General features: G+C 35.4%; 1 protein-coding gene across 1 annotated transcript in view; it reads right to left on the bottom strand.

The window, feature by feature from the left end:
* Nprl3 (GATOR complex protein Nprl3) overlaps nt 1–14637 on the bottom strand; it is a 425627-nt gene that overhangs the window by 305894 nt on the left and 105096 nt on the right. The window contains exon 5 of the mRNA XM_090377042.1: nt 2746–2899. Within this exon, the coding sequence (XP_090233168.1) occupies nt 2746–2899 (154 nt within the window). The remainder of the gene's footprint in view (nt 1–2745; nt 2900–14637) is intronic.

The following is a 14637-nucleotide window of genomic DNA, read 5'->3' as shown; positions in this document are numbered from 1 at the left end:
TTTTCTCTTCTTCCATTTAGCCCATAACTCTATTTTTGAAGTCACTAAAAAATGATCTGAATTAATATCATATCCTCTAAACACCCTAGTATCTCGACAATGTTTTGCTACTTTTTTATTTACAACTACATAGTCTATTATTGATTGTGTACCTCTTGCCAACCATGTATATTTATGTATAACACATTTTCTAAAAAATGTATTTGTTATCTTTAAATTATTAAATTTTGCAAAATCTCTTAATTTATATCCATTTCCATTTACTTCATTTTCTCCATAACATCCCATAATATTTTTTATTGGCTTATTCCCTACCCGAGCATTATAATCTCCCAAAATAACTAGTAACATATACAGATGCAACAACATTAGAAAATATAGCAAACTGTTTTCCAGTTTGCTATATTTAAATTGGCAATAATTAAATACCGTATTTCTTCGATTCTAAGGCTCATCGATTGTAAGACACCCCTTAATTTAAAAAAAAAAAGCTTTGATTCTAAGAAAAAATAAATAAAATAAAACACTAAAATAAATCTAACAAATATTTTTATTATAATTGAATTCAATTTACTAACAACAATAATACTGGTATTTATCAGTAGGTATGTTATTCACTTCCTTCTGAATCTTCTGAGCCGTCGATATCTGCATCTGAATCAATATCAGAGCCTACTCCACATTCAGGGTCACATTCTTCTGAGCCGTCATTATCTTCATTATCCCATAATATATCATCTTCTGAGCCACCGAGTGATGCAACAACATTGGGTGATGCAACATTTTTTAAATGAGTGCTTGACTATTCTTTCTGGGATCAGCTTCCAAGCTGTTGATACGCATTCTGCCAATTTTGATGCCGGTGCTTTCTTAATTTTTCCAGAAGGTGTAACAGAAGGTTGTTGGTCAACAGCCAGAATTCATATTTCTTTAAATGGTTTGTTGACTGAAACGTCGAGTGGCTGCAGTTGGCTAGTCATGCCACCAGGAATCACAACCAAGTCACCACGTTTTTGCACGATTTTATTTTTGACCCGTTCGGACAAATGTCCACGAAATGCATCAAGTATTAGCATGCTGGGTGGGTTACGAAGACTTCCAAGACATCTATTCCACACAACATTTAGCCAGTCTTCCATAAGCTCTGCCGACATCCATCCATTTTTTTATGCATGCACAATAACATCTTTGGGGAAAATTTCATTCTTCGGAATGGTTTTTCGATTTAAATTAAATATGGTGGCAACTTTCGACCATCAGTAGTGATGCATAGCATCACAGTGATATGCTGCTTTTTGTAGCCCTTGTTTATAATCTTGATTTCTTTAGCACCTTTAGCGTTGACGGCGTAATTTCGATGCATATCGAAGAAGACTGGGATTTTCATCAGCATTTCCAATTTGACTAAACTCAGTTTTTTTTTCCTTAATTTCATCACCGTCACTGAAAGTTAATTAGCTTCTGTTGAAAGTCAGCAGGAATTTTTTGACAGATATGTTCGGCGCCTTAACGATAATCCACTACGATGCACAAATCTGTCATACCAGCTGTGACTGTCTTTAAAAATTATTTTCTCTATTCCGAGGGACTTGGCAATTTCTCCGGCTTTTCAATTGCATGGCTTATCGAGTGATGGGTAATCATTTTGTGCATGTCTCAATTACAAAAAGTATCACAGCTTCATTGACTCGTGGAAATATTCCTTTCTTAGGCCCTGTAAAGCACTTGGTTGTTGTTTTGCACGAAAATATGGAATTGCGATCATTTCTCCAACGAAGAACATTTACTTCACTAATGTCAAAATGTCGACCCGCAGCTCTATTTCCATGTTCTTTGGCATACACAATAACTTTTCGTTTCAATGCGGCTTCATAGTGCAATCTTTTTGACATTTTAATGTGCAATAAGGGATCAAAATTAATGAAATACATTAACTCCACTTACATACTTTCGAAGATACAAACAAAACTTCCTAGTTTTTGCTGAGTGAGCTCCACCATAATGAAATAACGGTGGCTTCACATTTCGAAAGCAGATGAAATCACCCATGCTACTGTATTCTTCATTGGAATTGGAGAATGCGATAACGGTCAAACTTGGAGATGGGGTTTCCACGTAAAAACAAAATGTGGTGTTGTGCAAAGCGCGGGAGAATTTGAAAAAAAAAAAAAAAAAAAAAACTGCGATTGTAAGACGCCATGGATTCTAAGACTCACTCCATTTTTAGAGATGTTTATAGGGGAAAAAAAATGTCCGTCTTAGAATCGAAGAAATAAAGTAAATACTAGTGATAATTTACACTTGCATTATGTGTGCTCAATATATTTTGCCAAAAATATACTTTAAATATATAGGGTGTTCTACTGTAAGTATATGCCAAATTGTTAAATACAATATATGAAAAAAACAGGAAATATTTTATTCTTATCCATTTTACCTTCAAAAGGTGATGATGCTTCTTGAATTTTGGAAAAGTTAATAAAATGAAGATATGAGTGAAAAATTGAAAGTGTGATATCAAAAACTTTCATCCATAAGGTCGAAAGCTCAAACTGGTTATTAGATATTTAATTTTTTTTGTTTTTAAATTCAAGACTTCTATCTGTTAAGTATCTAAGTGACATACATCAAATTATCTGGTAATTAATATGAAAGAATGAGAAATATTTTCATCTGAAATCTCCACTTTTTGAACCAGTATATAAAACAGAATTGAGCAACAGCCAACAGTTAAAATATAATTACCTTCCGGCAGTGCAGCAACTTCATCATGAGCATTTACCATTAGTTTAGCCTGTTTCGTTAAGTACCCACACCTCTTTTCTTCGTGATGAACAGCAATACTGAGTCTCTGACTAAGATCATGATAGCAATCTACAATAGAATGACTAGCATTGGCCTGGATGAAAAAATATTTTGTTAAGCAAGCCATTTAAAACAAAATTCATATATTATTGAAATACTGAACTGAAAAATTAAAATATAACACAATGAATAATGGAATTCTCTATAATACCATATCGAAAATCAAGTTAGGCAAAAATTAATATATTTTTCAGATAAACCTAAAAGAATAACTACAACAGAAATCTAGTGTGAAGATTGTCCCTTCACTCACAAAAACTCAGTAGCAATGCAATGCCATGACTATCTCCTTATATGAGTATGACTGAAATGGTCACACACAAGAAAAAGTGATAATGTAGCAAGTGTTCACACAGTGACTACATCATCTTGAACATCCCCAAACATTCAAGATGATGTAGGCAGAAAAGTGGAAGGGGAGCAATAGACTGTAAAAGGTTGTTAAAATCACTATACATACATTGTGTACTGGCATCTAACTGAATCTATTGAACTGGAATTATTTATAACAAAAATATACAAGATAACCTGAACATCTCAATCAGATATACTTCCCCATGTCCTTAGAATAAAGGTATGCAAATAAACAATAACCACATTCATTCTGTCAAAAAATAGCCTTAGAACAAATAAAAAATAAAAAATAAATAGTAATAAATTCAAAAATGGTGATAACTACAATAAAGAATCTCTCATTATCCCTTCTAATCCTTTGTAGGTTGATAATCCTTTATCAACCTACACAGTTAAGCATTCAGAGACTAACCCCTGATCCGTTCGTATCCTAGAACCAGGCTAAAAAAGTATCAAATAATAAGGATCTCTAATTCCACATACAAGAACCAGGTATAAATTTAAATTACCATAGGATAAAAATGTCTAATCCCCCTATCTTAATATGCTATAAATAAAAATGTCTTCAGAGTTGGATGATTGGCTCCATGAGACCTTAAACTTGATTTTAGTTTTAGTAATCTAGTCTGAGATTTCATATTCATTCATATAAATAACTAATTTGCTAATCTGTGTCCTAATGCGCAAAGGCAACAGTATAATAAGGATAGCAATTTAGGTATATGAATATTTAACGTCATTTATTTATTTACCATAAGTAAGAAAGATTTCTTAATAATCTTACTTAAATGAAATTATCATTGTTAAGAAAAAACATTGCCATTCACTTTATTATTATTTTTTTGTTACTTATTAACATTTGGCCAGCAAATTAAGTATTAAAACTGGCTCTAACTAAAATGATAATTAATTAAATGTTAATTGCCTATTCAGTAATACCTGAATAGTATATAAACTTTCTTACTTCATAGCAAGAAACGTATATGTAAGATTAAGAAAGCACTAAATAATTAAAGAAAAAACCTAGATGATTTAGTTATCACATTTACTTGTTCCGCTGTCTTTACAGAAGAAGTTGGAGAATAGTGAGACAAATCACATTCCACGCAGGATGAAATGCTCATTTGCTCACTCTTCTCCAATTAAAATGAGTATTTTTATATTAAAATACTCATTTTATATTAAAATATAGGTCATACAAATGCTCATTTTGAATAAACATGAAGTACTTTTATTAATCTTGATAACCTGGAAGCAACTGGACCTACCAGCTGTTTCCAATTAATGAACGATGTTATTCTACAACACAAGTCCACATTTTCAGTTTACTAGAACTTAAAGGTTTCACTCAAGAGGAATGAAAGGAATTCCCTATGTTGAGATCCTTTATCAGAGGGTAAAAGGTATCCAAGAAATGGAAGCATTTCTGTCCCACTAATAGGCAAACAAGTTCCAAAATGTAAAACAGTGAAATGAATCTGCTATAGCCAATACAAAGAACAGGATTGAGTATCGAGCCAATCCCGTTTTGTCTTCAGGCCTGAGCAACCAAAACTGCCTATGAGACACTTTCAAAATCAGAAGTTGCTTCAAGAGCTACATAAGAAATTCCATTTCAAAACGTATCGCTCCTCAGGCCCCATCTACGACTAATTCAGTTCTTATAACTCCCTTTATTCTCAAAGTTCATTTACAATTAAAATATAAAATAAACTAACTCTGACAACACAACTACACAGGAACTCATTATTTAGCCCCACTTAAGGGGATATGACTTCAGGCACATAGCACCACCTATCGGGTTTCTATCCATACCATTAGGAGGCAAGCTCTACTATCTAGCATGTTCAACAATCAGTCTGCTTCCCTTTAAAACACTTGAGAACATAATTGCTAAAACAAGCAAAATGCCATATTGGCAAGTTACGTTCATTTAAATATCAATTGCTCTCTCCAACTCTGCATAGATATATAAATAGTCATAAGACTGCAAAATCATATGAGAAGTGGATGCCTCCTCACTGGATGCACACAGGCTACTCTCAAACAGACCAAGCCTGAACAGTTTCAGAGCAGGACACACATACAAAATTGTAACGAAGATTCCTTCTTTGTATTAACAAGCTCTACCCTTGGAAAAAACAATTATCTGGTGACCTTTACTGGATATTTTCCACTGCCTTTGCCACACGACATATATTCCTCATATTTTTTTTTTCTTTTTAAATTTTGAAATTTGCTCTAGTATAGTCTATTTTCATCAAGGCATTACTTAACCCCAAGAACCACAGCAATAATGTTATTCTTTGTGCAATACACTAAGCCCATAGATGCAAACTTGTAACTTTTGAGACACAACAGATTATGTATTTACAGGAGATAAATTGAGGGGTTTGTGGACCAAAAAAAAATTGTTTTTTTTTTTTAATTAAAGTTCACACTGCACTAAAAATTATATTTCATTGACGAAATACTCATTTTATATTAAAATATAGTCATATGATCATTTATACAAATGCTTTTAAATGTTAGTTTAGCTAACATTTTCCCCGTCTGATTTCTATTTGAATCGTCTGTTAGATATCAACTGACTGCTTCAAGAAAAATACTGTGACAGACTTTGCATATCTTCAGAAATGGCCTATCAAAGTTTTTTTTTTTAATTAATAATGGGCACTCTTTTTCACTCTTGGCTGTCAAAATCATAAGATGCAATCAAGAAAGTTTACACTTTTTTTAATTTTTTTCACCTGGGTGAATATTCTTTGACACTCACAGTGCTATGGGGAATTATTAAAATGCTAAGAATCAGTTAAGCTGATTCTCACATTGAAACTGATCTGAAAAAATACTGGATTTCTTCTTCTTCTTCGTTTTTCTTTTTCTTTTTCTTTTTTTTTTTTTTGCAAAATCATTTTCAATTTCAGTTTGGTTAAAAAACTTTTTCTCCAAATAGCATTATTAGAAGATGAATCGAATAGATAAATAAAATCATATAATCATATTCTCCAAATATGATTATACAGTAAACCCCCGCTATTCGTGGGGATTACGTTCCTGAGAAATGCCGTGAATACTGAGTTATGGCTCCCATAGTAATAAAGGGATTCCATTCCAAAGTATGAAATACTGTATATAAGAAAAACTTGTATAAAATTTTGTCTATGTGTGTATTATATGTACCTTTATAATTTGACTATGTACATAGACAGTACTTAGTGAAATGCAAGCATATGGCATTGAAATGAAAATAAGCAACAATTTAATATTAAATGCAATATTTATTAGAAATTTCAAACCAGCACCTTTGCTAACTAAAAAACTTATCCCGCCAGTGCTATCACCAGTTAAAGTGTTAATAAAGGAGTTTTGCCTTTTCACGAATGATGAGTGAACTTAACGGAATTTTATTTTGAGTTCGGTCTTCTAACCACAGATTTAAAGCTTTTTCCATTTTTTCTAATTTAACATCATGAGTTACAGAGCAAATTTTTGAAACAATTAGCGCATTTTCACGGACACTACGGCGGATTTTTTGATTGATCGTACTGTTGACTCATTGATTTTATAATGTTTTGCCACTGAGGAGACACTTTCACCATTAGAAAATTTATCCAATAACTCAATTTTATTTGCTAATGTGATCACCTTTGATCTTTTCAAATTTCCCTTGTTATTCATAGCCATATTTTTGTACAGGTTAGAAAGAACTTGTCAACAATAAAGTCACTTTCTTCCGTTAACACACTCGAAAAAGTCTGTTTTACACTGCAAAACGGTAGATTTATCATTTTTGTAAGAAAATCAATTTATAAATTGATAAATTTATTCAATTTATAAGCATATAAATTAAAAGCAAACGACGAAACCTTCCATGACAAGCACATAATACATACTGAACAAGGATTAGCGAGAAACATCCACGCTCGCGATTTTGTCACCCCTCTCCCCCCACCCACTGAGCGCTGTTTTGACAGGGAAAGATAATTTTAGCCACGCTCATGTATTTTTATGGCGGAAAATGTTCACGGCTCTTTAAAATTCACATTTTTTTAGGTTTCATTTAATATTAAATCAGCGACCGCGAATAGTGGGGGTTTACTGTATTTAAGTTAAAGTTAAATAATGTTTAAATTAATGCTTTCAATAACCCAATCAAGCAACTTGCTATCTAGTAGTTGTTGGTGACTCTATTGTTAGGGAAACAGGGAACATGCTTTGTAAAAAGGATAGGTGGAACAAGACCAGGGTATGTCTGCCAGGGGCAAAGGTTGATGACATTGTAGAGCCGATATCATCTTTTAAGGGCACAAAAGGTGATATAGTTGTACACGTTGGCACTATTGATATCAAGAGTAGGTGACCGGCAGAATTAATTAACAAGTACAGGTCACTGTTGAAAAAAAGCTGTGAATCAGGGTTGAATTTGAAAGTGTCTGCAATTCTGCCCAGACACGATAGCAGGGAGTATATGATGAGAGCCTTGTCGATCAATTCGGCCCTGAAAAGATTGTGCAAGGCTCAAGGGGTAGAATTTTTTTCAGCCTGGACTGTACTTGTTAACAGGAGAGACTGCTTCTACAGGGATGGAATACACTTAAACAGAAAGGTGCAAGAATATTTGCTGATGCTATCGAGGCAGTGTTAGGTGGGTCGGAAAACTGCTAGCTTGGGGGGATACAAGTACTAATAGATTAACAGTAGCCACTGGCAGAGGTGAAAGTGATTCTTGCACTGCTTCTATTGGAATGAGCAGAAGCCTGAAAAACAAGATGGATATTTCAGACACTGCTCGGAGTCATTGCAGTACAAATAAACACATGGGTTGTGTTAGGGTAGCTAAGGCTAAAAACAGGTGCATGTATACTTGCGTGTACACCAATGCTAGGAGTTTGGCAAATAAATTTGATGAATTTCAGGTATTGCTCAAAGCATCCAAGGCAGATATTGTTCAGATATCAGAGATGTGGTGTCACACAGATATAAGGAATGCAGAACTGGAATTTGGGGAGTACAAACGTCTACAGAAAGGATAGACAGAATAGGAAGGGAGGAGGGGTTATACTATTAGTTAAGAAACACATAAAATCCAAAGAAGTGAAGCCAGTCGACATCGCTGGACAGTGCGGTGTTGAGTCAGTTTGGTGTGACATAAGCATTGGGAGATCAAAATTGAGAGTAGGAGTGTGCTATAGGCCTAACGACTCTGATGAGTATAATAAGAAACTGTACAGGGAAATAGATTGGGCCAGTACATCAGAGAGTCTTATAATGGGGGATTTTAATTTCCCAGATATTGACTGGAATTTGTGGGTTGGTCACTCATACACTAGCAAGGCTTTTGTGGATTTATTGGATGATTGTTTTCTACATCAGCATGTTCGAGAGGTAACTAGAGGGAGTAATACTCTTGATTTGATTATCAGTAGTGATTGTTCATGCATTAAGAATCTGCAGATAAAGGAACCACTAGGTGGCAGTGATCACAGTGTGATGAAGTGGGATTTACTCAAAGAGGTAACTACCATCAGGGGTGAAGGGAAAGGTTATTGCTTTCGTAAAGGTGACTACGATGGTCTGAGCCAGTATTTAAATTCTATACAGTGGGACCAACTGATGTTACCAACAGAAAATTCAAAATGGGAAGCATTCAAAGAACTTATCTTGGAAGCTACTAAGCTTTACATACCTTTACATACATATATATATATATAGCTTTACATATATATATATATAATATTAAAAAATATATATGTTATATGATATTTATTACAATTATATAATTATAAAAATTACATTTCATAATACAAATTATATATATACAGTATATAATTTTATTCTTTATACAGAGGTACAGAGTAAACATCAATTATAGATCACCACAAAATCAAAAAGATACTGTACACCTTTTTGTAATGAAATAAACATATAAATTAAAAAATAATAATAAGTTTAAGTAACTTAAACCAAATTACGTGGCACCCCTGGAATGTTGTTGCAGCACCCTAAGGTGCCATGGCACTCCAGTTGAAAACCACTGATGTAATGAATACCATCTGGGCCTGCAGCACTATTGGATGATCTATTTAATGATTCTTTGAGTTCTGCTAATGTAAAAGGTTGATTGTACGATTGTTGATTGAGCGTGTGTGAAGAAGTTGATTTTATGCCGTTATGCAACTACTTTGATGTTTTGGAAGGTGGATACATAGTAGGGCTTACAATACCAGTATTTCGGTATTTTTAATTTATGAAACCGGGATACCGGTATTCCAAAAACAAACGTTTTTCTCAATAAATTATGATGAAAATTAGGTGCAATAAAGTAAGGAAAAAAACAAGTACTGTAATTACTTGAATTTGTGTTTTAAATAAACTTTTATTGCAATAATAAATATTCTGAAAAAAATCATTAAAATACAGTTCTAAAAACAAAAAAATACATATTGTTACTGCAAAGTTTAGTTATGTTTAAGCATCCACACTACCTGTCCGAATAAAGTGAGCTCTTAAGAAACATAAGCAATCAATAGTATGATCATTTAAAATGTATCTAATTTTTGTACATATTTGATTAGCAGCAGCAGAAAACCCCCCTTTTGGATTCTATTCTGGTACTGAGATAATCGTAGATGATCTCAGTCTATATTTTCTAGGCTTTGAACCTTTTTAGCAAAAAATAGTTAAGTATTTCATTAATTTCAGACTCAAGTTCATCTTTTAAAATCTCATTGGAGTCAGACAATTTCATATTTTGGAAAGAATTTGCGGAACACTGATGTTCTGTTCCATGTCGATTTTCCATGGTTGAATTATGTTCATCATTTTCTGAAGGAGAAAGATGTTTATTAAGCGAAGCATAATTTTCACTATAGTATCTTTACTGAGTCTGGGAAAGAGCGAAGAGTGCAGTTAAGGAATAAAGAGAGCAAAGAGTGCAGTTAAGGAATTCTTCACATATATAAATGCAAAGAACAGAAGGACAAATCAGATTGGACCCTTATGTAATGGATGTGGGACAGTATTACATACCACAGCTGAAGTTGCACATGAACTCAACAGTTACTTTGCTTCGATATTTACATAAAAAAACCCTTTGTGTCAATGAGATATTATGGAAGTGAAGTTGAAAAAAATGTAATTAACGATGTTCAAATTTCAAATGATTATTTAATGAGAACTTTCATGCCTACAGGCGAGTAAGGCTCCTGTGGTTGATGGCATATACCTTATAATCTTAAAGGAGGCGGCAAATGAGTGCATTAAGCCATTAAGGCTAGTTATGAGGGCATCACTGGACTCAGGAGGATTCCGTTGGATTGGTGTAAATTGGAACATAAAGGCGGTTCTAGGAGTGTAACAGGAAATTACCAACTGGCCAGTCTAACTTCAGTAGTAGGGAAAATCATGGAGGCAATGATCAAGGGTGGAATTCAGGATCATTTAGATGGAAATGGAATTCTGTAGGATGCACAGCATGGTTTTGTAAAGGGAAAATCATGCTTAGTTAATCTGGTTAGCTATTTTGACAGGGTCACTAAAGAGCTGGACTTTGGGAATAATTTCGACATTGTTTATTTGGATTTCAGCAAAGTATTTGACTCAGTCCGACATGAGTGGTTACTTTATATGTTGGAGCAGGCTGGAATCATAGGGAAAATCCTTAGAGGGATAGCACAATGGCTTGAGGGCAACAGGCAAAGGGTTGTGATAAATCCCCCATACCTCTCCTTCAACTCATGCACGGTACTAAGTACTATAGGTTTTGATACCTTTCGTGTTTGGGGTTTTCATAAAAAAAAAAAAAAATGGTTATTCCTCAGATTGGGTTAATGTAAGAAGTGGGGTTCCCCAAGGATCAGTATTGAGACCACTGTTGTTTTTGATTATCTTAAATGACATCTATGAAGGGATGGAGGGTGTGTGGTCTAAACTTGCAGATGATGTAAAGATCAGTAGAGTAGTTAATGATCGCCGCCAAGCAGAGCTTCTTTAGAGTGACCTAGACAGACTTCCGGTATGGTCAGAAAAGTGGCAGCTATGCTTTAATTCAGCAAAATGCAAGGTCTTACACATGGGGAACAGCAACCCCAAAATAATGTATACACTTGGTGGAGTTGAACTAAAGTTAGTAGTGGAGGAACGGGACTTGGGAGTTACGATATGGTCAGACATGAAGTTGTCCGAGAATTGTGGACAGGTTGCAGCGTTGCGTGGTGTCCTATCGACGATTTATCGAACATTTGCTAGTAGAGATAACGATGTCATAATCACATAAAGGTGATTTTATAACCTTGTGATTAAATTATAAGTATTTTTTTTTTTTTAAATTAGTACCGAAAAACCGGTATTTTTTGTATCAATATCGGTATTTCAATACTGGAAAAAAATGACTGGGATCCCGGTATTGTAAGCCCTAATGCATAGGAAGTAGAAGGCAGAGATCGTGGCAAATGATTCTGCTAGTGCATTAGCAACTTCTTCAGTAGTAGACACATCTTTCCCTTTCCAATTAAGTATTGAAGAGGGCAGTTGAGCAAACCGCCATTTAGGGTCTGTATCTTTCTCCAGATGAGCCGGGTGTCGATGTCTTTGGTGATGGTTGAGGCAAAGGCAATCCACGAATCACATTTTGCTATCCATCTAATTTGCCTTGCTTTAGCTTTAAGCCTCTTATAAGTGATTAAGTTAGCCTGACGTAGCCCAGTGGTCAGGAGCGAGAGTGCATAGCACGCGTTCCTTGAGTGCACCGGGGTTCAAGCCCGTGACTACTAAATACGATAAATATTTGTATTGACGATTTATTGTAAACTCTACTGACTTGGTTGTCGTGCCGGAGTATAAACAGAAAATTTATTTATTTATTTATTAGTTGTGGTAGGATACTTTTGGAAATTATTCCACGCACAGTTTTTCTCCTTTTTGGCATGAAGGCAGTCTGTATCCCACCAGTGATTCTGGTGAATTATTATTATAATTATTATTATAATTAGCCATATGGTGCAAGGAAGCCTTGAGGCTTTTTCTGCACCAGCCAAAAAAAAAAAACATTCTGAATTATCCTGAGAGAGAGAGAGAGAGTGTCAGAAGTAAAAGGGAATCACCAAAAAAGAGAAAAATGATGATATCCAGCTAAGGACCCTGGGTGTGCCAAGCCCATACTCACCAGATGTGAGCCCCTGCGCCTTGGATTTTGAAATAGTTCCATCAGATGCTGTCAGAATCTGATTGGTTATGTATGCAGTTACATCATTAATGGGTTGTTTTTGAACATAAAGTATGTCTAGATATAATTGGGCAGAATAGTCATCCCAGTTCACCTTTCTAAACCTCCAAGTGAATCGTTGGTCTGGATTTATAATTACCCCTGTTTGTAATGTGCAAATAATCAGAAAATGATCGATTAACACCGACCATGTCATGATTAGAAAAATTGACGGTGAGCAAATTGACAGGTCAATTACAGAAGTGGATCCTGTAGGTAGGTGGATGTATGTGGGAGATCCAGTGTTCAGTAAATTTAGATCATTGTTATTCAAAAACTCCTCAATCAATTTGCCTCTTACATCCATTGTAGTGGATCCCCACAATGAATGGTGGCCATTAAAATCACCGAAAAGGCAAATAGGTGTTGGGAGTTGTGTGAGGAGATTTTCCAGTTCTGAACGAGGAAACGGCAGAGATGGTAGAATGTAAATAGAAACAAGGGTAACTGAATTGCCAACTTCATTACAAGCTGCCACAGCTTCTAGGGAGGTTTGTAACTGGATGAGCCTCTGATGGAGTATTGGAATTAATAAGAATAGCTACGCCTCCATGTGCAGGAGATTCTGATATTCTATCTCGTCTGTACATGACATAATTTGAAAATTTTGGCTAGCTTTGCGATAACAGAAATGTTTTCTGTACGCATTCAGGATTAAATTGCATGAGTAAATCCTTCAAGCCATCTGAATGGCTTCTTAGTCCTCTGCAGTTCCATCGTATGATGTTTTGCATTATTTGGGTTTAGTTGAGGAAGATTCATCTGACTGTTTTTTTTTTGTACGGGGCATTTCTTCCGGTCTTTTTTTGGAAACGTGGGGCATCCAGTATCCATTGTGTCATTGGCATGAAGTTCTAAGATGGGTTCCTCATAACCTTGATTTTCATCTACTTCCATACTAGGCGCCTCCGTAGCTAGGTGGGAAGGAGCAGCAGTGCGTAGCACATGCTTCTTGATTAGACCAGGGTTCGAGCCCGTCACCACCAAATACGGAGGATGCGGAAAGGTCAGGGAATGACCACCACATATCCCGGAGCAATATGGCCTTAGTTACTAATGCTCCTAAAAACCAAACAACAAACAAACTTCCATACTGTTAGTGGATGCTTCGGTTTTCTTAGAATCTTTAGCAGTTTTCACTTTTTCTCTGTCACTCGAGACCTTTGGAGTATCAGTTGGAATACTAATTGGAGCGTTAGTGACGTCACTGGTTTTAGTTTTGGGAGTGTCTTTTCCAGATGTTGATAGGGTTGCTTTAACCCAGTTAGCAAGAGAATTGCTGGGTGGAATTGACACATCTGTTTGAACCGCAGTTGATGAATAGCTCCAGGTGTGAGTCACCTATGATTGACTAGGCATGGTCAGCATAATCTGTCTGTGTGCCTCAGGATATGTTAAATTCAAATTTGTATTTTTTTATTTTCTTTCCACTTTTCCACATTTCACACAATTTGGAAAAAGCAGGGTGGCTTCCTTTGCAGTTGGGGCAAGTGAGAGTTGACCATGCACAAACAATCTGTTTGTGTATGGTCTTTTGATCCACAAATTGGACAGATGACATCACCTCTGAATGCCTGCTGAGAGTGCCCATATTTCTGGCATTTAAAGCAACGAATCAGGTTTGGGATGTAAGGGTGAATTCAGCAATTTAAATAGACAGCTTTTACTGTGCGTAGCAATTTTGGAGTGCTAAATGTTAAGATGATGGATCTAGTAGGAACAAGGTTTCCATCTTTTTTTGTCATAATTTGTTTGGCACTGATCACTTTTTGACTGCTAAGCTCTTGAACTAGTTCTTCCTCAGAGACTGTAAGTAGGTCCCACTCTGTGATAACTCCTTTAGATGAATTTAAGGTGTTGTGGGTAGTGACAGATACTGGCATCCCACCAAATGTCTTTGTTTTTAGCAGCCATTCAGAATGTTTGGAGGAAGATGTTTCGATCAGGAGGTCTCCCGATTGCAGTCGTTTCACCATTTTTGGTAATCCGGCAATGGATTCTAAGTACCTCTGAATTAGAAATGGTGATAACTTGCCTACAGGCTGTGTGGATAGTGAGTGTATCACAAAAAGTTTGGCAAGTCGTGGCACTGTTCTTCCCTCCGGAGTCTTTTCGGTTGGTTCATGTCATTATCGATTGATGTGTCTGGCCTT

This window comes from Mastigoproctus giganteus, chromosome 7 (assembly GCF_048544385.1).
Source record: "Mastigoproctus giganteus isolate SK-2022 chromosome 7, ASM4854438v1, whole genome shotgun sequence".
NCBI classification, from domain to species: domain Eukaryota; kingdom Metazoa; phylum Arthropoda; class Arachnida; order Uropygi; family Thelyphonidae; genus Mastigoproctus; species Mastigoproctus giganteus.
The sequence above is the reverse complement of the archived record's forward strand: the minus strand, read 5'-3'. Positions and strand labels throughout refer to the sequence as shown.